The sequence below is a fragment of the Pleurodeles waltl genome, chromosome 2_2 (genome assembly GCF_031143425.1).
Source record: "Pleurodeles waltl isolate 20211129_DDA chromosome 2_2, aPleWal1.hap1.20221129, whole genome shotgun sequence".
Lineage (NCBI taxonomy): Eukaryota > Metazoa > Chordata > Amphibia > Caudata > Salamandridae > Pleurodeles > Pleurodeles waltl.
Genome location: NC_090439.1, coordinates 462,354,007 through 462,377,325, shown reverse-complemented (window position 1 = coordinate 462,377,325; position 23,319 = coordinate 462,354,007). Strand labels below are relative to the sequence as shown.

The 23,319-nt window shown below is 44.3% G+C and overlaps 1 protein-coding gene across 2 annotated transcripts in view; it reads right to left on the bottom strand.

Annotated features, from left to right (window-relative positions):
• Positions 1–23,319, bottom strand: part of CEP76 (centrosomal protein 76) — a 197,966-nt gene that overhangs the window by 161,533 nt on the left and 13,114 nt on the right. For both annotated transcript variants that reach the window (XM_069219933.1, XM_069219935.1), the window contains exons 2-3: positions 5,075–5,230; positions 10–91 (exon numbers count right to left, since the gene is read on the bottom strand). In XM_069219933.1, the coding sequence (XP_069076034.1) occupies positions 10–91; positions 5,075–5,230 (238 nt within the window). The remainder of the gene's footprint in view (positions 1–9; positions 92–5,074; positions 5,231–23,319) is intronic.

Sequence of the window (23,319 nt, the reverse complement as noted above, 5' to 3'; positions counted from 1 at the left end):
ATAACTTACTTTTCTTGAGCACTCTTGTTTCTTTATCAATTAAATGTGTTGAAGGCTTTGGAGTAGATGTCATTTCTCTCTCTGGCATTTCCTAGGAGACAAGATGGCAATAAATTACAAATAGAGAAAGGCAGTAAATCAATATTCCTCTTTCACAAGCTTAACTCTACTGATAAAAAAGATTGAATGCAAAACATTTAACTAATAAAACGGCTCAGGCTAAACTGAAGATTGCACTGAAAGACAGCAGCCAACTCAAGTCCAGGCAAGTAAGCGTTGCAACCCAGGTAGTATTCCTAAAGCTAAGACTTATCACAACCAATTCGTCTCTGCATCAGATCTTGATAAAATTCACTCTTGCTGTCAATCAGTATTGTAGGGAATCAAAATAAGTGCTTACAAAACTCCTGGTGTTTTCCCCAATGCTTTGAGAGCTTGTTAAGTAAAAGCCACTAGAATAACTATCAAGATAACAAATACCTACTCTACGAACTGCTTCCATCCACACTGCCTGTTTGGCAGTTATAATGAAGGTGCACTTCACTCAAAGGAAAGTGTTGTAGCAAATGTTGCCATATCTTCTGTCTGCAACCACTGACCATTAAGTGCTCAGTTGCAGAATATAGTCAACAGTGCCTTACTTGGAACTTGACCCACTTGGTCATTATACATCAATGTCAGGGACTGAGATTCTTTGGGAGTCTCACCGAGGGGTGAAGCATTGTCAGCAAAAGCACTTATATGACCTACTGTTGAGTACTGGTTAATATTTTCTGCTCTTCAAAGGTGATCACACTATGCAGATATTTTTCTGACATTTTTTAATCTCAGTTGAGACAGTATTTTTTTTTATCACCTTGCTTTAAAAAATAAAAAATAAAATGTTTGCTATTTTAAAATGTATGGATTGGACTTTCACCTAATTACTTATTCACAGCCTGAATTATGTTTTTGAATTACTTTGCATGGACCTCATACCTAGCTAGTTCTCAACATATTGAGGGCCTCATTCCGAGTTTGGCAGGCGGTGGAGGTCATTAGGTCTTGTTAGGTCAGAAGACCACCTGCTCATTCTTCCGCCCGCTGGCCCTATTATGAGCTTCCTGCTGGGCCAGCGGGAAACTACTCACACATTGACGCCGGCTCGTAATCAAGCCGGCTGCAATGTTGTAGTGTGTTAGGTGCAGGTGCGACAGCACCCGTCAGGCTTTTTACTGCCTGTAATCCAGGCAGTGAAAAGCGCGACGGGCTGCCCATTGGGCCCCCTGCACTGCCAATGCCAAGTGCATGGGCAGAGCAGGGGCCTCCATGGGGCCCCAAGCACCTGTCTCTGGCTGGCGGTGGAGGTCATTATGAGTTTCCTGCAGGGCCAGCGGGAAACTACTCACACATTGACGCTGGCTCGTGATCAAGCCGGCTGCAATGTTGTGGTGTGTTAGGTGCAGGTGCGACAGCACCCGTCAGGCTTTTTACTGCCTGTAATCCAGGAAGTGAAAAGCGCGACGGGCTGCCCATGGGGCCCCCTGCACTGCCAATGCCAAGTGCATGGGCAGAGCAGGGGCCTCCATGGGGTCCCCAGCACCCCGTCTCTGCCAGCCTTTCCATGGTGGTGGAACTGCCATGCAAAAGCTGGCAGACACTGGAGTCGTAATCCCCGGCAGCGCTGGCCTGAGGGACTAAGACCGTCGGCACTGCCAGGCCACCGGCCGGCAAAAAAGCGGCAGCGCCGGCGGTCGGACCATGGCACTTTTGCCATGGTCACAATGTTGGTGTCCGACCGCCACCGCGAGTCTGGCAGTCGTAGGACTCATAATGAGGGTCTGAGTGTTGGTTACCATTAGCTCCATTATGTGGCCTCTTTGGCATTAGGTATTGACACCCGATATAGATTTCATGACCCATTTTCACCGGTCTGTCCTCCATCTGACAGAAAGAGATAAAACAGCTCCATCAGGTATTACTACATTTCTTGTTTATCCAGTTTAAAAAAAGATGTGCTGTTTAAATAAGGTGCTGTACCTCACAGGGACCACGCATAGGGCAGCAAAGAGGTTGCTGTATCCTGATAAACAGATGTTCTAATGGATACAAATGTTAATTAAGTAGAAAGAAAAAAAACTTGCCAGTTGTTTCGAAATCAAAACACAGAATTAATGCAAATCAATACCAAAACAAAAATTCAATGCAAGGGAATTCTGTTTAATTTTTAAACAGAAGGAGAATACTGATTGTTGGGACGTAGTGATTAATCTGCTGATATTACTTCAGTACAGCAGTGTATTATCATACTATTCAGTTATGTAACAAAACCTCTAGGGCAGGACTTAGATGCACTTTCTAGCTCTTTATATACTACACTGAATTGACTCGGAGAAGGAGGTTTGCTATTTTCTTTAACATTCATTATTTTATTGATGGAGTAGCTAACTTTATGAATGGTTTCATCTTCACAAATTGATGGTCAATGATAATGCAGACCCCAGTGAAAAGAATTGGGAGTTGAAAATATTGTGTGTGATGCATAGCTCCAAAAAAGGGGACTATACTATTTTCAGGCAACAGTCTCTCTATAGCTCAATTTTGCTGGAAGGCACTGGTGAATCCACATCATCACACATCAATTGCAAAGCTGCATACTGCAGGGTAAATCTACTGTCCTGGAGGTGATGAAAAGGTATGTTGTCAGACCATAGAAGTGTTTAAAATAAGTAATTGTTTATCTTCATAAGCTTTCTCAATCTATAGCAAAGAGCAAGTGATTGGTTCCGGGAGCATAGGCTGCACCATGTAAGATGGTCCATGAAAAGTACTACAACTAAGAAAGCAGTGCAACTAAGTTGCTGAAACTGTTGTTTCACTGAATTACTTTATTGTAATTTGTTTCTGAAGAACAGAGTTTAAACCATGATGGTCCTTTCAGGAGCAATATTCCTGTAGATCACACCTATCCAAACTACAACTCTAATATTTTTCTAGTGCCTTGGGATTATCTACCACCTGAAACAAAATGGTAGGCATATATGAGACCAGAATCACCCTAGGAACCGAAAATGATGGATTTGGACATCAGAGGTACTCTATGCTGGAATCAGCTAAAGAGGACATACTAGGCCAGAAACTAAATTGTCGGAGATAAAAAAAACAAGTTTCTAGGAGGATATAGGGGACCAAAACCCTAATATGCTTATCCTACTTCTACCTGAACCTTTCAGTGTAAGGTTCTTTAATGAATGGGATATTGCGTAATTTTATGGCTGACTTGCCCCTCAATTACTATGGAGTATCACCTCTCAAGATTAGTGTCAGACTACCTCTTCACTCAGTCAACAAGTACACTGATCACAATCAATTTGTGTGGAAGGTCTGAGAATAGAAAATCAAAGCCATGGAACCATCTCCGATCATCTGCAATAAACACTACCCTACAATTATGTTATAAGGACAATGCTATGCGTCTGACTAAGGTACAAGATCTTGCCTCAAATACAGCATTAATAATATCAATGCACCCTTTAGCGAGCAATCTGAAATGGCTACAATGTGGCGTTTCAACCACATATATAAAAGATACAGACTATTCATTAAAAAGGATGATCTAGCACTGGTACACGGAGCAGTCGAGCAGAAGAGCACAGAGAGAGTGAACAAAAAATTATAGCTTATAAAGCAAGGTAGAAACTATTGACTTGAATCTATATCTAATCACTGTGGTGTTGAGCAGTAAAAATACCAACTCGTGTTGACATAAATGGCCTTTGGATTAACAATGGAAACTCAGTGAGCGCAAGAAAATGAACCACATACAGAGAAACGAATCTTATAAAAGCTGGAGTTGGAAAAACTACAACAGAAAATTAAAAGTACTGTGAAAGAAAGCCAAACAAAAAATTGTCATCTTCACCCAAACAAATGGTGTTATATATACTCCCAGGCATTGAAACCAATTGCTACCTCCAATTTAATTTAAATGAGGTCTGGTGCTAGCCTTCCAGTGAAGGAACAGTAACACCTGCCCAACCCTCACACAGGCATACACTTTTAAAGGATAGCTACAAGTATAGAATTAAAAAAAAAACATGTTTCTGGAAAAGCCTGAATTTTAAACAATGAGGATGTCCTCAGAAACATATGAAAATTGGAGAGTCATGGTAAGAGCATTTCAAATTACACCCCATCAACTGACATTTCACAGAGAGTGTAGGGCAAGGAACAGTGTATGACGTGCCATGGAGGGTTGGATACTCTCATGTTTATAATCAATGATGAATGCCAATATGCTCCTTGTATTCTATATGTGCTCAATACTTGTTATATCAGGTACAGATTGTACAGTTCTGTGTTATCTATTTGTAAATGGCACTATTCAGTAATATTAAAAAAGAAGAAAATGACCAAAAGGAAATTGAATATAGGCAAACAGTAGGGACAGACAACAGACTGTATACCCCTCTGAAAGCAGAAATGCTGGCACATGTGTAGAAAGAAACTAACATTTATGAACCACAGATTAATAAATGTTTTATTCACAAAAAATACAAACATGATCTTATAAGATGATTTTTTCATTAGACCCACTTAGCTCCTTAATCATGAGTATTTAATATATTTGGCACCCTTTACAATGTTCATGGCGAGTGCAGCATTTTTCTTCTGAGAAGAAAAGAAAAAAATAGCCCATTCCTCCCTCCACCCCCCCCAAAAACATATCCTCCAGTCTGGAAAGAATTCCTAAATCCTGAAGTGGAGCTCCCCCTTACGTAGCATGGACCATTTGAACAAATCATATTTTGTGGGCACAAGACACTCTGGCATCACCAACTTGTGAATTTACAAAAACAGTGGGCACACCTTCCTTCCTTCCTTCACACGTTCAGCTCACACATTCAACAGAACTGTGGGCACTCGCATATCTGCCAACTTGGTGAGTGCAGAAAAGTAAAGGAGCAGGGGAGGTAGGGGTAGAGACAGAGAAGGGAGAGATGTCAAACACGTGAAACTACACCATGTACTTATTTTCTAGTAAATCAACAATAACAAAACACATCATGGTATTGAGGCAAAATAGATTATTCACTTTAACAAAACTAAGCTCCTTGAGAACATCATCAATAATCCCACGTCTACGCAATGCCTTCATCAAATCCTCTTCTGATAAATGATGGCTCTCTGTCTTTAATTCTTCACTGATTGTCTCAGCTAGAACTTCACGGATCTTGCCATGGACATCCATCTGAAAAGTAGAAAACAATTATTATAGTCTTAGTGATGTAGTCAAACAATAATCACCCTTCAATGTTCTAAATAGCTTCTCAAGAGACAGACGTTCAAGTCAAAACGTACACTTAAAATGGTTCTTTTCACTTTAAATCTTCTATGACACTCTTTGTAGTCAACTATTGTATGGGGCTACACGCTTTGCAGAGGGGTGTGAGGGCAAACTTTGGATTTCATCACACCCTTGGCCATAAACTTAAAATTACACTTTACCATACAACAAATATTGCAATTTAAAAATTTCACAGCACACATTGTGCAATAAAAATTAAACACTTACAGGAAAGCCAATCGGAAGATGCTCTCGCTTCTAATATCAGGGAAAGTGCAGCAGACAGGAGCTGCTGTAATCAAGAATACTTGGACTTTAAAAGTATGATGCAAAATACTAAAGCAGAGTAGACAACAATACTCAATGGAGCTAAGATAATTCTGAAATTATTCCAAGAAGTCACTGGCTTAATGTGGCAACCAGGATATGAAATCTATGTACAGAAACAATTTTTGCCAATCAGGTGTATTCCAGACAGCCGAAGACTAAAAAAAAACTGTTGTGAAAAATCACTTTAGACTGACTTCTGTAAGTGTCTCAAATTGCAATTTAATGAGGGACATGGGCAATAACTCAAGTGCCAGTAAGACAAGCTATGGTCTGTAAACAATTAATATTTTATCTAAGTAGTCTCTTATTTTTCTACTTCTGAAACACCACATGACCTCCATAAGAGAACGGATAAAAGCTATGGAAATGCTCTTACGTCAAACATGAATTACATGACTGTTACATGAACCCGAGAATAAAAAAAACCTTAATTCAGACCACCGAATAGCCTATTTGAAAAGACAAAGGGCCTTACCACACATGTGCAGAAATTCCTGATGTAAACAAGGTAAAAGATGTACCTTGAGATTTTCTACAGAGACCTTCACACAAAAAGATAGCTAGAGGTTATTTTTAAGAAATTGGGGAACTGGTGGAGGGGCAGGGGAGGTGGTGTTAATCCCTAATAAAACAGGATCCAAAGTCCTTGTCAGGGCAAAGTGTCACAAGCAAACCCTAAATTAACCTGTGCTAAACACCCTGGTAGCTTGTTACAGAGCAGCCAGGCTTAACTTGGAGGCAATGATTAAAGTATTTGTGCAGCTCTTCAAACACAAAGAAAGTGAAAACACAACATAAGAAAAGTCCTACACCAGTTTAGACAGAGTGTTTTTTAATAAATAAATCAAGACCAAAACAACTAAAATCTTTATTTAATATTGAAGTGAAAATACCACCAAAACGCACAAAGTGCCATTTGGTCGTAGTAGACCAGGACAAAGTAACAAGTTCAGAACAACTGCGATGGAGCGCAGACAGGCTACATGAACCCAGTTGGGCCCGCTGAACAAGAGTATCTTAAATCCTGGTTGCGAAGAGATGCAGAAGATGTGTCGGGCAGCACAGGCGATGTGAGTTGTGGGCGAGGAGATGCGTCACGCAGAAGCAGTTTTGGTGACCTGTGAAGTGCAAGGTGATATCCTTGTGCTGAGATGTATCGCACAGTGATGATTCCGACGGGCTGTGTTGCAAATCAATGTCCTGTGGTGGAGAGGCTTTGCACAGTGGCGGTTCTGATGGGCTGCTGTAGCTACGCAAACCCCTTGCATCAGGGAAGTCCGCGCAACAGAGGTGATGCGTCTATTCCAATGGTGATGCATCGGGCTACAGAGGATGGGTGGGTTCTGCTGGATAAAAAGAGGTGCTGGCAAAGCACATTCAAGTCCACCTTCAATGGTTCAGGACTGGGGTGGCAACACTTGGGAATGCAGGACTCACAGATGGTAGAGTCCAGATGCCGGGATAAAGGTTGTTGAGGTTTCTGATCAGGAGGCCAGGCAACTAGCCCTTGAGGTCACTCTGGGGTCCTGGGTTTAGAGATGTAGGTCCAGTCCTTCTCATCCAGGCACGAGGAAAGCAGATCAGCACAGCAGATCAGCGGTCCAGCAAAGTGGCAGTCCTCGCAGCAGCACAGCAGTCCTTATTCCTGTTAGAGTCCACAGGTTCAGGCATGTACTGAAGAGTTGGGGTCTGAGGTCCAATATTCATATCTGGTGCTCTCTTTCAATTGAAGGAAGCTTCTAGAGGTTTTCATCCTCTGGAGGTGACAGGCACCCCACCCTCTCCCTGTCCTATAGCCCCAGCTTATCCGAGGTCACAAACGACTAGTGACAAACCCTTTGTGAGAGTGCTCAGGCAGAGCTTTTGTGACGCGCAAGTGTGATCAGTGACAGCTCCCCTCTTGTTAACTCAGAGTGGGCCATCCTTCCAAACCTATCTTACCTTTGCCTCACTATTTGTGATATTTGTCAGTCACATGACTAGGTGCAGCTGGCACAAATAGTCCACTACCAGAGAGACTCACTGACAGAGCTGAGTTGACACTGCATGTTTAAATGCCAGAGATTCCCACATCCCAGAATGAGGGTACATTGGCAAACAGTAATATTACATGTTTGGTTTGGCAAGCGTTTTCCACATGTTGCATGCCCAGCTGAGGTGCACGGAAGGAGCAGTCCTTTGATATTACATGTTTAGAGTGACAGATTTCCCAATGCTAGACTGAGGCCACTGATGTAGCTGCGTCTTTGCATTAATTTTTTTTGACTGACATGGCTTCCTTAAGCACAGCTGAGGGGCAATGGTGCAGCCATGAGCTGCAAATGCATCCTTGGAGAGGAAGATGTTTCCGCATTTTGGCCCGGTGCACTGGCACAGACTTAAGTTTATGCTCCTTTGAAGTGGCTACGGTTTGTCCATGCAAGGATGGAGGGTTACTTACTGAGAGAACGGTGTGCATTGACCCGGTTTAGAGCTACAGAGGTTGTTTCTTAGCAAGATTAATGTTCTCTCACATATTTTTGTGCATCCAAGGTGGCGCACCCTACTGGAAAGTTTGTTAATGCTACATTGACATACACTTCCGGAGCAGTGGGGCTGCATCACACTTTTGGTTCAGCAAAGATGTCTATGTATCTCATTTCAAGCACAGACCGAGAGTAGTAGTTCCATTCTGTAGCCGTATGAGATTCTGCTGGTCCCAAAGGCCATTCACTGAAAACAAATACGTTTCCCTTACCCAATCTGGCATCATCACCAGTCACTGTAAGCAGGAATTAATCCAACAAAAAAAAAACAACAACAAAAAAAAAAATACCAGTATTGACCCCCCTGGTTGTCTGCTCACTTTTGGAGTTAGCGAGAAAATTGTGTGGGAACTTGGTAGACGACTGGTTAACAAAGGTAACTATTTGTACGTAGATAATTTCTACACTGGAGTGCAGTTGTTCAAGGAGTTGTTCAGAGTGGACACTGTTGCTTGTGGCACAATCCGTTCTAACCGGAAAGGCTATCCAAGGGAGCTTGTCTGTAAAAAAACTTGAGAGGGGACAGTGCAGTGCTTTGCGGAATGATGAGCTGCTAGCTCTTTTTCAGATAGGAGGGATGTGTACATGCTAACTACCATCCATGATGAGAGTACTTCCTCTGTGACTGTTTGGGGTCAGGCTGCCGAAGTGCGCAAACCTGTGTGCATTTTGGACTACAATAAGCACATGGGTGGTGTTGATAGACTAGATCAGGGGTTGGAACCTTACACTGCTCTTTGTAAGTCTTACGTGTGGTATAAAAAGTTGGCCATAAATTTATTTATTGTAGTCTAAATTTATTTCATTTGGCAACTTTTAATGCTTTTATTGTGTTCAAGGATTGTTCACCTGAGTCAAGGATGAAATTTGTTACATTTCAGGAGTCGGTGATAGAGAGCCTTATTGTGGTGGAACAGGCAAGAGTTCCTAGAGTAGCAGTGGTGGAGGATGGGGCTAGACTGAAAGATCGCCATTTTCCTGATCACATTCCTCCCACTCCCAAAAAAGACTTGCCCACTAAGAAATGTAGAGTCTGTGCCCAAAGAGGTATCCAGAGGGAGAGCCGGATGTACTGCCCCGATGGCCCTTCAAAGCCTGGGCTGTGTGTGGCCGGCTGTTTCAGGAGTTACCACTCCAAAAAAAAATCTGGCAAATACGGTGAGCGTAAACTGCCTGTTTTATATTTTCAGATGTTCAGTTTCACATTTCTGTCATGTTTTGAGTTAGCGCTTTTGTGTTTGTAGTTTGGTATCATTTTATAATTAGTTAGTGGTTTCTTTGTTTAAAAAATAAAAAAATAAAAAAAATGATGGGGTGTATGTGGAGTGCCGCTTGAAACATAATGATACATAAAAGTAGCTTCACAATGGTAACTCCGCATATATAGCCATGTGAAGTGTCTACGATCATGGAGGTGACCCCCCAATCCAAATCTGGTATGGGGGGGCAATTCCATACACCTTGGGGGCTGCACCATGGACCCCCACTGCCAAACCAGCTCTCCGAGGTTTCCACTGTAGCCTCAGTTGCTGCTGCCACCTCACAGACAGGTTTCTGCCCTACTAGGGGCTGAACAGCTCAATCCGAGGAAGGCAGAACAATGCATTTCCTTTAGGAGAGGGGGGTTACAGGCGTAGGAAGGGTATCCTCCCAGAGCCTCTGAAAGTGATTTGAAGGGCACAAACGGTGCCCTCCTTGCATAATCCAGACTACACCAGTTCAGGGACTCCCAGTCCCTGCTCTGGCGCAAAACTGGACAATGAAAAGGGGAGTGACAACTCCCCTGTACATCACCACCCCAGGGGTGGTGCCCAGACCTCCTACAGTGTGACCCTGGCGTTAGCCATCTTGGATTCCAAAGTGTGGGGACCCTCTGGAGAACTCGGAGTGGGAGGTGCCAGCAGGTGACGTCATAGACCACTCCTGATAGGTGCATACCTGGGTAGGAAGCCAATTCCCCTCTCAGGGATATATAGGGTCTCTCCTCTGGGTGTTTCCTCAGATTCGGTTTGAAAGATTCCTCCAGGACTCCTCTGCTTCAGCTTCTGACTGTCAGATCAGATACAAACCTCTGTAACTGCAACAAAGTATCCAGGACGACTCCTGTGATCTGCAACTTCAGCTGCAGCCAGCCTTTGCAACAGTTTCCAAGTTGTGTACGCTCTGAGGACTGCCTGTCTTCATCCTGCACCAGACAAAATGAAGGAATCTCCCTTGGAGTGACAGAGTCCCTTCCCTGCATCAGCAAGCACCTCTCTGCAATGACAACCGATTCTCCTGTCGTCGAGCGTGCTCCCTGGAACACAGATGGTGGACCGCAGTGACCCAGACTGTCCAAGGGTCCAGCTGTCCAAATGTGGTGGAGGTAAAAGCTTGCCTCCCCGTGCTGCAACAGTACCCCTGTGCACAGCGCCTTCTGCAACCCCTCGGGCTTCTGTGCACTTCTTCCAAAAGGTCTTCGTGCACAGCGTAGCCCAGGTCCCCATCACTTCATCTTGTGACGCACAGCTCTCGGAGTTGTTCTCCGGCGGCGTGGGATCCTCTAGTGTAGTGCTGCGATGACCACACTTTGCATCTTCTTTGTCCCCATGTTCTGGGACTCCTGTGGGTGCCTCCTGGTCTTCTGAGTGCTCTCTGAAGTGCTGAGAGCCCCCTCGGTCTCCTCAATCCAAGTTGAGACCCCCAGGTCCCTCATAGGTCCAGGCAGCTCATTTTTTACGCAAACCGCGTACTTGCTTGACCCAAGGCTTGTTGGCGGAATCCAACGACGCAAACAGCCTGCATCCAACAACTCGATGTGGGGCATCTCCTGCACCAAGCAGGAACCCACAGCTATCTTCTTTGGTGTATTTCTGTACTTTCCTTCCAACCAGTGAATCCACTTTTGCACCTTCTTCCAGGTTGGCCGGGGCTCCTGTCCTTCCTGGACTCTTCTTCAACTTCTGGACTTGGTCTCCTCACACCACAGGTCTTCAGGTCCAGGAATCCATCGGTTGTTGCTTGCAGTCTTGCTTAGTTCTTGCATAATTCATCATCATGACTTAGGAGTGTGTTCTGAGGAAACTTGCTGTACGTTACTCCTGCTTTCCTGGGCTCTGGGGTGGGGTACTTTACTTACCTTTGGTATTTTCTTACACTCCCAGCGTTCCTCTATTCACTACACTTGCCTAGGGGGGAATTCAACAATCGCATTCCACTATTTTAGTATATGGTTTGTGTTGCTCCTAGGCCCATTGCAATCTACTGTATTTTCTACTGTTTGCACTATTCTATGACTATTTACTTACCTGATTTTGGTTACTAGTGTATATATTGTGTATAATACTTACCTCCAGAAGGAGTATTGCCTCCAAGATATTTTTGGCTTTGGGTCACTAAAATAAAATACCTTTAATTTTTGGTAACACTGAGTATTGTCTTTTATTGTGTATAAGTACTGCATAACTATAGTGGTACTGCAGGAGCTTTGCATGTCTCCTAGTTCAGCCTTGGCTGCTCTGCTACAGCTACCCCTTGACAGCCTAAGCTGCTAGAACACTGCCTACATTTCACTAATAAGGGATAACTGGACCTGGTATAAGGTGTAAGTACCTTAGGTACCCACTACAAACCAGGCCAGGCCAGCCTCCTACAAGCGGGAAATCACCGCACTACTTCTATTGCGCCGGTATAGAGGGGCCTGCTCTCAATTAGATTATATCCTACCTTTAAAACAGAACATATGCCATTCGTTCTTCCTCTTTCTCATCCAAACCATACTTCACAAAAGGAAAGGTCCTTTAAGGCTCTAACATCTAACCCATGCTTTTCAACCTCTATATGGAGTCATTACCAGCAATGAAAAAAGATTTTCAGCTCACATGATAGAACTACACAGATCACACACAAATATTTATTAAACTGGAAAGCTCTAAAGACATTGCAGGGGTGTGGAATTTAATAAAATATCTACTTGTCCATGGGACAGGTTGCTTCTTAAATCTACTTGCCCTGTAAATAACTCTAATTGTCCATTTGGTGCCATGTAGTGCAGCGACAAATTATGGCAGCAATCTCATTATGTAAGTGCTCTGATGACAGCCTCTCTGATTATGCCAGGGCTATTACTATAATAAGGTTTGAATACTTGGAATTTCAATCGCGACTACAGCAATTTCCTTATTTTGCCACCTTTCCGCTGGAGGAAGCATTAAGCAATAGTTCCAGGGCTGGGATGCCTTTGAGTCTGCAAATCAACTAACTTGCATGTTTTAAGGATTTTCACTAGCTGTTCTCTAATCTTTTCCCATAATGAGAAAGTTTGGAAACGTACTCCTGACAATGACAGAAGTAGAAGTTCTTCCAGGATTGGGAAAAAAAGTGGTTGGAGGGAAAGTGAACGTGTAAACACTCAATAGATTTTCACATGACCAAATCTACCCACGCATATTTGCTCGTGCTAAAATATAGCTAACAAATATTTTCTAGGGGTACGATTTCCTGGTCTAAATTCTGTAAGTCCTTGTGAATTCATGAAAGCCATTAATTCAAAGACATATACCATGGGAGCACTTTTGCGACTTTCTTTAAGAATTGGGTCCCTAGTTAGTTCTGGCGTTAACAAAAAATTTGTTTTTATTAAATTTACATTTCTCTCTCTATCGGCTGGCTTTGCTTTGAGTAATCCCATTCTACTCTTCCACAAGCAGCCTATTAGCACACAAGGTAGTTTTGTTCAGTGCCAGAAACTATTGTGGCAATCAATTGTGTAACAAAACTGGAGGGAGGCCCCCTGCAGGGAACGTGGAGGCCCCCTGTCCAGACTCAGAGTAAGTGCTGTGCTGAGGGGGAACCTCCTGGAGTGGGGTGCGGAGCCTTTGTTACGCCACTGGTGGCAATGTTTTCTTTTTGAGACCAAAAACGTTTTTGTTTTTTTTGCCAGTGTTTGTTACAATGGTGAGGGCCTGGCAGCTCCCACAACAATAAAGTGTTACAAAAGCCATATCAAAACAAGATACGGACTGATGAAACCAAAAGTCTCACAAAAAAATGTCGGATCGGTTGACTTTGCCAGTGCTTGTTTATTTTCATGCTTCTCATAATCTTGCTCAAAATGGTTACACTGATTTTCCATTCCGAATATTTTTTTGAAGTACTACCATGCATCAACGCACTTTAATAAATGGCGCTTCAAAGAAATGGCACCTAAAATTTCATAGTAGCAAAACATTTTTTCCTACTTGCATTTTTTTCTGAACATTTTATTTTGAAAGCAAAGAATCGTCACTTTTGCTTCCGAGCACTTGCATCTAATTAGAGAGCATTCTGGGAGCATTATACTTAGCCTCATACTGTTAAACTTTTCAAACGAGTGCACACTTTTTTTTTTTTACTGGAACCACTGTCATTAGGGTAGTGAAACCTTAAAACATTTATTTACAGTGCTCAACCTAATAATGAAGGCCTTTCATTAATAAACCATAAATATAAATTCAAACAGCATTAACATATGGACACACATATTACCTCAACTGCAGACAGTTCCCTTCTATGTAAACTGACAGCCAAAGGGTTTGTGCTGCAGGGGGTTGGGCCTGCTTGTCCCAATGACAAAATAAACATGAAAACTTGTTGCCCTTGACCCCAACAAATATGTCCCGGGCCTGGGGCAGTAGGAGTTCCATACCTCTGCACTGGAAACTCAAAAATCTTCAGTTGCCTCTGAGCCATTGATCAGTGCATGACATGGACCCATCTCAAACTGAATGCGTCCAAAACTGAAATACTCAGATTTCGTGACTGCAGCTATCAATGACTGCCCAAGTGGAGAAGTTAGCAAGATTAAGCTTCATTAATGTAAAAACTATGAGACAAATCTTCCCCACCTAGGATTTTCACACAAGGTCCAAGCTTCTATCTCTCTTGGACTGTCTAAACTTGATTACCCAATGGCCTCTACCACGGATCATCTTTATCAACTATGAAAAAACTACAACAAATTCAGAACTCTGTTGCCAGACTACTTCTACATGTAAAGACTCAAGCCCACATCCTTGAAGGCCATACATTGTTTACAGGTTGCCAGAAACTCCCCCTTCAAGCTGTTTTGTGTCACCCCCAAGCAACAGATGGAACAGGACCACTTTTCATCAGGAATAAAATCACCAAATACATACGACAAAATAACCTCCAATCCAGATTGTCACCCCGCCTCCATACTCAAAACACAAATGTACAGCATATGCTTGTGTGTGTAAACATGTATAATCTGGTTATATGCATGTAATTAGATATGTGCATTTCTTTGAACAAATTATGGTGGTTAAAAAATATATTGATATTCTTATGGGTCTGCTTAACATATGTATTTATTAAATATATATACACACACACAAACTCACTCCTGCCCTAATGGCAAAGCTATTAGTAAATCAAGAGGCAAGCCATGCATAGATCATGTGTACCCTATATGTGGGCTAGATTTATTATACATGGAGCAAACATTTGGTGTATTTAATCAAACAAAAGTGTTTTTTTTTTTGTTTTTACAGCAGAAATGTTGAGCTCACATATTTGAAGGTGCACTCATATGTGAGAATGAAGTAAAAGACGACTGTAAAATACAATATTTGCCTAGGATCACACAAGTTGAGACCTGTCTCCAGATCAAGTACATTACAGTTAGGTCGAGTAGATCATTCAAGCTACTCAACTTGCAGAGCTAGCTACATTTTTATGATTTTTGAGGCCTGAAAAAGAATACTAGCATCAACTAGGAAGCCCACCTCCTTGACTATTCAGTTGACACTATATCCTGCAGTGGGCCCAGGGAGTGTGAAAGGAATTTCCAAGTAGAATAGGCTTGTGTGAGGTTAGACAAGCAGTACACAGTCAATAACAATATTAAAGCATAGGTCTCACATTTTCTTGATTTAGAGCTATTGGCATTGTAAATTCATAACTGGACTTTTCTTGCCACATAAATTGGTCAACCCTGCCTCATAATTTCATCTTTTCCTGCCATATAATTCCAGTGGCCCAGCATTTAACTAAAGCACTTCCATTGAACTTCTTCCTCTATCTTAAAACATATACAATTATCATATAAACCTTTATCATAAATAAACTTTTGGCATTAGAGTTTAATGCTCAAAACGCCATAACACAAATATAATTTGGATAGATTGGAGGGTGAAAGGGAAGAGGGAGTCAGGAGTGAAGATGGACAGGACAAGTGTTGTAGTAACAGGGTCATAGGTCCTGGAGTAAAAAAGGAAAAAGTTTGACTGCAATTTCGGTAGGAACGTGCAGCAGTAATTAAAGTTGAGTGAGGTCCATAGGTCTCTGCACCCCAGTGGCACTACACACGTTGCTCCACTGATAACTAGTCCTCAGGAGAGAAAGCAGATGGGGCAGAAAAAGAGAAGCAAAGGGAATACAACACACAAAGGGAAGAAAGAGAAGCGGTTGCAAAGAAATAAAAGAAAGGAGGGAAAGAAAGAGCGAGAAAATGAAAACAACAAAGAGAAGAAGAGCAAACATGTGAGGCAAAAGAAAAAAGGGAAGGAAGCTAGCAAATGAAAGATAAAGAGGAAAAATAATGAAAGAAGTGTGAAAAGAAAGAGAAAATGGTGAGAGAAACAAGCCGCGAAAGAACCAATGCATGTACGTATTGACACTTTTCCCACAGACATAGAATGGGAAAAACACTTCAGGTCCAGACAAGTAACTTGTGGCTTCCATATAAGGACGAGAAAAAGAGGGATTTATAGTAAAACGAGAATTGACCGATAAAGATGAGAAAAATACCAGTGAAAGAAAGGAAGATCTAAAAAAAAAAAAAAAAATATAAAAAAAAAAATAAAAGGGAAAGGATGCATACCAAGAATGAAGGAAAGAGGAAAAAAGGTAAAATAATGAATGCCTTGAAGAAAAATTAGGAACGAAACAAGGAAAGAAATAAGCATGTTTTTGCAAGTTTGAAAGAGGAGGTAGGAAGAGGAAGAGGGAAATAAAGGGGGGAAAAAAGAAAGCAGAACTAAACATTTGAAAGAAAGGGCAAAACTGTTAATGTGTGGATTTTGAGAGCTGGAAACAGAAAAGTGGGGTAGAAAGAAAACATTGAGAGTAAACAGAGTAAAGGCAAGAACAGAGTGAGATAGGTGAAACAGACCCTGCCAAATAAAGATGGCAGCTAAGAATATAAATGTCTCCCTCACATCCTTAAACAGAAGTCAGAGTGTGGGACAGCAGGGGGGTACTGCAGAACAGCAGGAGGTGCAATAGCAGATTTGTATGTGAACCTCAAAGCAGCAATATTGGGGTGCTTCAGATCAGGATTAGGGTTATAGACAGAGCTGTGTCCCGTCCCAGTGCTGGAATAACAGAAAGGCAGCGGGTGAGGAATGAGAAACAGAGCGCTGTGTAATTCCTGGTATTGAAATAATGGGCCGCTGCAGGTTAGGGTTAAGGTGAACCGACAGTGTTGTATGTGGACTGCAGTCCTGGAATAGTAACGGGCACACAAGGTCAGAAGTGAGACTTATGGAGCTATGTGTGGAAACTAGTATTGGCGTGCCAGTGTTGCGGAGTGCTAGCCTGTAGGTGCATTGGTGAAGTTGTGAGCTGGGCACAGTATGGGAGTTGCACTGCCTTTGAACCACAGAAGCAGAAGTCCTGAAGGGCGTGTGTGTGAGCCTTAGTACTGAGAAGAAATGTGCACTGAATGTTACAATTGATGGATTGTGACGGAGCTGTGGTGGTTCGCATTAACTGGGGTACTGAATGTTAGACTTGAGGTGCACTGGCTGAGCTGCGTTTTGCTCTTTTGAGTCCAGTATTGGCTTTGCAGTGTGACTGAATATTAGAATTGAGCTGCTATAATGGAACTGTATATGAGCTGGGTCCCAGTATAGGAAAGGAAGTGACCTCACAGGGGTAGAACTGAGGTGCACTGATGGACCTGAGCCCGAGGTCCTAGTGCTAGGACAGCAGAATATACTGACTATAAGAACTGAGGTGCTCTGGCAGACAGTGTGTGTGTGGGGTTCCTGGCACTGGCACGGCTGAGGGCTTGCAGTGTGTGAACTAAGGTGCACTGTTGGAGCTGCAATTGGGATCCCAGTATGGAGCAGAAATGGGCACTGTCTCTAAGGATTGCGGAGCCTGGTAGAGCTGGGTGCCCAAGCTATAAGCAATTACAAGCGATCTGCCGCCCCTGCTATCAGCACACAGGCAGGCACACTTGGTAAAGAAAATCCAAGCCAAGGAAGAGTGGTAGCCAGGCAGCTGAGAGAGGATGCAGAGAGCCCACAAAGATCAAATGTGACAAAGATAACAGCCTGATTTATAGCCTTGTTTACAGCTCAGCTCAGAGGAAGAATGCTCTGCAAATGAAAAGGGAAGCTTATCTAGAGTGGAGCAGGAAACAAAGTTAAAAAAAAAAAAAACTCAGTCCCCTACAAACCAGATAAACAGGACAAAGTGTAATAATACAGTTGTTGGTCCCTGCTCCCACACAGAAAAAGAAGAGACAAAGAGGCATGACTGACCACTAGCAAGCAACGATTTTTAAATGACACTGAAACTAACAAATGAAATAGCTGGAAGCCCAGGAAAAAGTATACAAGAGGTCCTACATTTCCACTCGACCTAAAAAGAATCATGCTTTTTGTGGCAGTCAATGTGTCTGGTAGGTAGTATTGACAGTGATTGGTGTACGGTGATGCCCAGGTGGTCAGACAGAATGGAAAGCACGCACCTTCATGGCAGAGGTAAGTCCAAAAAAAGGTCACAGATTCAACAGTACCACTCTTTTACCATGAGCAATACAACATCTATATACAACCAGTGGTTACACCCCTAATAATGCCTCATAACACCTGTGACCAGACGAATGCTCCTGCCTCAACCACATACACCAGTGAAAAAACACTTCCACCTCCTTTCTGCTTTATGCCTCTTTGGAGAATCCCTAAGTGAACACATTATGCACCATCCCTCTGTCCAAAGCACTATTGTGCTTTAGTGGATGGCACACTAACCTCACTTTGCAATGAATCACCAAAAGCAGGCAGGATGCCTCAATGAACTGTATGATCGCCACTGATCAATGCGCTATCCGTAGATCATGAGTTTGAATCCCAACAAGCCCGACTCAGCCTTCCATCTAGCAGTTGTGCGAGATGAAGCACTTTTTCAAATAGCAATTAATTAAAAGAAAATTAAATTAGAGCTCAAAAGGTACACCCCTGCTATGTTTGTAAAGGCAATATAACCCCAAACACCAATGACACCAGAACTCAGCCATAGCGGCATGCACATTTAGGAAGCACATTAGCCATATGGCAACATAGCATCCTGTGGTTAGGAGGGCACATCCCAGCTGTCTAGCAATATGCCCCGTTGGACATCACATAGATAATTAAAAAAAATTCTACACTTTTCTTCACAGCGTTTTTATTTTATGTACAAGCATTTCCTCTTCGTGAAGTCCTCTCTTTTTCTTTCTGCTTTTTTTCTCTGAACATTCTACCCTCGTTTCAAACATCAATGCATTTTGAAAAAGAAAAGCATCAGAAATCAATTTCTTGATTTGGCTGTAATCGTGACAGAAACAGGCATTAAAGTCTCCTGAGGTGCTGGCTAAAGCATGAATAGTGAACTGGGAAGAGATAGAAGGGGAGGTGTTGTTTTGGCTCTCATTGTACCAATGATGCTTCTGGAATTGAGCGGCAGCATAACCTGAATTGTGCGGAACGGAGTTTGATCCCACACCATGTGACAACTGTCGGCCTAATCCGTTTCCAGCCAACTAGCAGTACATAAAGCACGGCAGCACTACCTTTTTTTGTGCTATTGTACCAATAATAATAATTGTGAGTGCACTCTAAAAACATACACAATGTCAGTGGCTCCATTTCAGTTGATGCTATCGGTGCAGGTAAGGTCCCACTGCTTCAGAAGGCCTGACTGGAAACACGTGAGACTTAGGCCAGTGATCTGGTGTCCAGATTTGTGGTCAAATTCCTTCAGATTGGCTATTACTTTTTTAGGGGTCTTGGGTGGCACCATGTAAGTGCACCAATACATCATCGGTGTATACAGAGATGATGTGGACACAAGATTGTTATACCAAGACCCCCCCCTATCTATTTTCACACATTAACCATAAGCTCCATGGACAACGCGAAAAGCAGCAGGGAAAGTGGGCAGCCCCATCGGGTTAACTTTTTTTATGTACATCAACAAAGAGAAGCGAGTACGTCACCACATTCAGATAGTGTCACTAGATGACCTTACGGACCCTATGCTTTCTTAATGATTGAACATATGATATTCTGAAAAAGATCCCTTACTCACCAACCTAGCTAGTGGCTTGCTTCATCATGGGGGTCCTGCCCTAGACACATAGCGCAACAAGGGTGCGTTTTGATGCCTATTTACAGCCGAGCAGGTTTTTTTTTTCTTCACTTTTTGTGGACAGTTCTCAAGAAACAAAAATGTGGGGAACATGGCTTGGACTGCCAACATGACAGCAGCTTCCTAATTAGCTCCGCTCTGAGCCCCCTCTAATCCGTCATAAATCAGGAGTTGTAGCTGCCATCGGACGCCCCAACCTGACTCCCCAGATAAGAGGGACAGGATAAAACCACTTCTGCCCGCACCCGGGAATAGTGGATTGGGCAACAGAGCACTGCAGCGGGGCTGGTGGTTTCCCTGGAGGGATAGGGAGCAGCCTGCCGGACAATGTGTTGCCAACGATCACATTCAGACCCCTGGCGGCTTGAGAAACTAGATTTTGCCCCCCCCCTCACCCCCCCACCCGCTGCCCCCTCTGAAGTGAGGTGGACGGAGGTTGAAGGCCAGGGGGGCTGGTGGTGAGACGGGGGCTGCTAAATGGTGCTAAATGGGTATGCGGCCCTTGCCACCGCTGAGGTGACCGAGTCTGCTGCACCGCATGGGGGCAAGGGGTCGTGATTGAATTGCCTGCTACAGAGGCTGTGATAGCCTCGGACCTATCTGTGGAGTCTGCCTGTCCGAGCCGAGTCGCTACCTGGTGCCGCAGCGTGCCCGCTAGACGAAGAATAAGGAGATTGGCAGTCTTGCCTTCAGGTTGGCGGGGCAGCACTGGTTGCTTATCGCGTCCCCTCACCCTGAATCACGATACGAGGTTACAGAGGGTCCTGCCCTCAAGAGCGATGCAAAGACCACAGTGTTGACCCGGGGCCCGGAACTGGTGAGTGCTTGGAAGGATCAGTGCACTCCTCCCCACATAATGAACTGTTGCCCGCAAGGGAACCCTCTGAACGTTGTTTGCTGGAGTTCTCAGTATTTATTACTCCCTCCTCCCGTTGGACAGTGATTGGCACCTGGGAGTAGACTCCTGGTCTACGATCATATCTTTGGCGGGAGAGGTGTGGGGGAATGCACCCCATCAGCGAATTTCTTGTCCTGGTGGCCTCCTGTCGTGTTATATCTGGTTGGGATTCTGGTGAGTGCAGCTTGTTTGTTATACAGCCCCTTTCTGGAGGTTTATCATCATTTTTTGTTTCGAGCTTGGTTACCAGTGTTTCCCAGGTGTCGTACCCCGTATGTGGCTGACCATCCCGTTGTAGGAGGCTGGCCTGGTTTGTAGTGGTACCAAGGGGTACTTACACTCTGCACCAGGTCCAGTTATCCCTTATTAGTGTAGAAGAGGTGTCTAGCAGCTTAGGCTGATAGAAAAGGTAGCTTAGCAGAGCAGCTTAGGCTGAACTAGGAGACGTGTAAAGCTCCTACTACACCACTGGTGTCATATGCACAATATCATAAGAAAACACAATACACCGATATACTAAAAATAAAGGTACTTTATTTTTATGACAATATGCCAAAAGTATAACAGTGAGTACCCTCAGTATGAGGATAGCAAATATACACAAGATATATGTACACAATACCAAAAATATGCAGTAATAGCAATAGAAAGCAATGCAAGCAATGTACAGTCACAATAGATTGCAATGAGAGCACATAGGTATAGGGGCAACACAAACCATATACTCTAGAAGTGGAATGCAAACCATGAATGGACCCCAAACCTATGTGAGCTTGTAGAGGGTCGCTGGGGCTGTAAAAAAAAAGTGAGGGTTAGATAAATAGCCCACCCCAAGACCCTGAAAAGTAGGTGTAAAGTGCACCTGAGTTCCCCAGAGAGCACAGAAGTCGTGAAAGGGGAATTCTGCAAGGAAGACCAACACCAGCAATGCAACAACGATGGAATTCCAGACGAGAGTACCTGTGGAACAAGGGGACCAAGTCCAAGAGTCACGATCAAGTCGGGAGTGGGCAGATGCCCAGGAAATGCCAGCTGTGGATGCAAAGAAGCTGCCACCAGATGGTAGAAGCTGTGGATTCTGCAAGAACGAAGAGGACTAGGAACTTCCCCTTTGGAGGATGGATGTCCCTCGTCGTGAAGAAGCTTGCAGAGGTGTTCCCACACAGAAAGACCGCAAACAAGCCTTGCTAGCTGCAAGGGTCGCGGTTAGGGTTTTTGGATGCTGCTGTGGCCCAGGAGGGACCAGGATGTCGCCAATTGCCTGAGGAGACAGAGGGGTCGCCCAGCAAGACAAGGAGCCCACTCAGAAGCAAGCAGCACCCGCAGAAGTGCCGGAACAGGCACTATGAAGAAGAGTGAACCGGAGCTCACCCGAAGTCACAAAAGAAGGTCCCACGACGCCGGAGGACAACTCAGGAGGTCGTGCACTGCAGGTTAGAGTGTCGGGGACCCAGGCTTGGCTGTGCACAAAGGAAATCCTGGAAGAGTGCACAGGAGCCAGAGCAGCTGCAAATCACGCGGTACCCAGCAATGCAGTCTAGCGTGGTGAGGCAAGGACTTACCTCCACCAAACTTGGACTGAAGAGTCACTGGACTGTGGGAGTCACTTGGACAGAGTTGCCGTGTTCCAGGGACCACGCTCGTCGTGCTGAGAGGGGACCCAGAGGACCGGTGATGCAGTCTTTTGGTGCCTACGGTTGCAGGGGTAAGATTCCGTCGACCCACAGGAGATTTCTTCAGAGCTTCTAGTGCAGAGAGGAGGCAGACTACCCCCACAGTATGCACCACCAGGAAAACAGTCGAGAAGGCGGCAGGATCAGCGATACAAGGTTGCAGTAGTCGTCTTTGCTACTTTGTTGCGGTTTTGCAGGCGTCCAGAGCAGTCAGCCGTCGATTCCTTGGCAGAAGGTGAAGAGAGAGATGCAGAGGAACTCTGATGAGCTCTTGCATTCGTTATCTAAAGAATTCCCCAAAGCAGAGACCCTAAATAGCCAGAAAAGGAGGTTTGGCTACTTAGGAAGGAGGATAGGCTAGCAACACAGGTAAGAGCCTATCAGAAGGAGTCTCTGACGTCACCTGCTGGCACTGGCCACTCAGAGCAGTCCAGTGTGCCAGCAGCACCTCTGTTTCCAAGATGGCAGAGGTCTGGAGCACACTGGAGGAGCTCTGGGCACCTTCCAGGGGAGGTGCAGGTCAGGGGAGTGGTCACTCCCCTTTCCTTTGTCCAGTTTCGCGCCAGAGCAGGGCTGGGGGATCCCTGAACCGGTGTAGACTGGCTTATGCAGAGATGGGCACCATCTGTGCCCATCAAAGCATTTCCAGAGGCTGGGGGAGGCTACTCCTCCCCAGCCCTGACACCTTTTTCCAAAGGGAGAGGGTGTAACACCCTCTCTCTGAGGAATTCCTTTGTTCTGCCTTCCTGGGCCAAGCCTGGCTGGACCCCAGGAGGGCAGAAACCTGTCTGAGGGGTTGGCAGCAGCTGCAGTGAAACCCCAGGAAAGGTAGTTTGGCAGTACCCGGGTCTGTGCTAGAGACTCAGGGGATCATGGAATTGTCTCCCCAATGCCAGAATGGCATTGGGGTGACAATTCCATGATCTTAGACATGTTACATGGCCATGTTCGGAGTTACCATTGTGACGCTGTACATAGGTAGTGACCTATGTACAGTGCACGTGTGTAATGGTGCCCCCGCACTCACAAAGTCCGAGGAATTTGCCCTGAACGATGTGGGGGCACCTTGGCTAGTGCCAGGGTGCCCACACACTAAGTAACTTAGCACCCAACCTTTACCAGGTAAAGGTTAGACATATAGGTGACTTATAAGTTACTTAAGTGTAG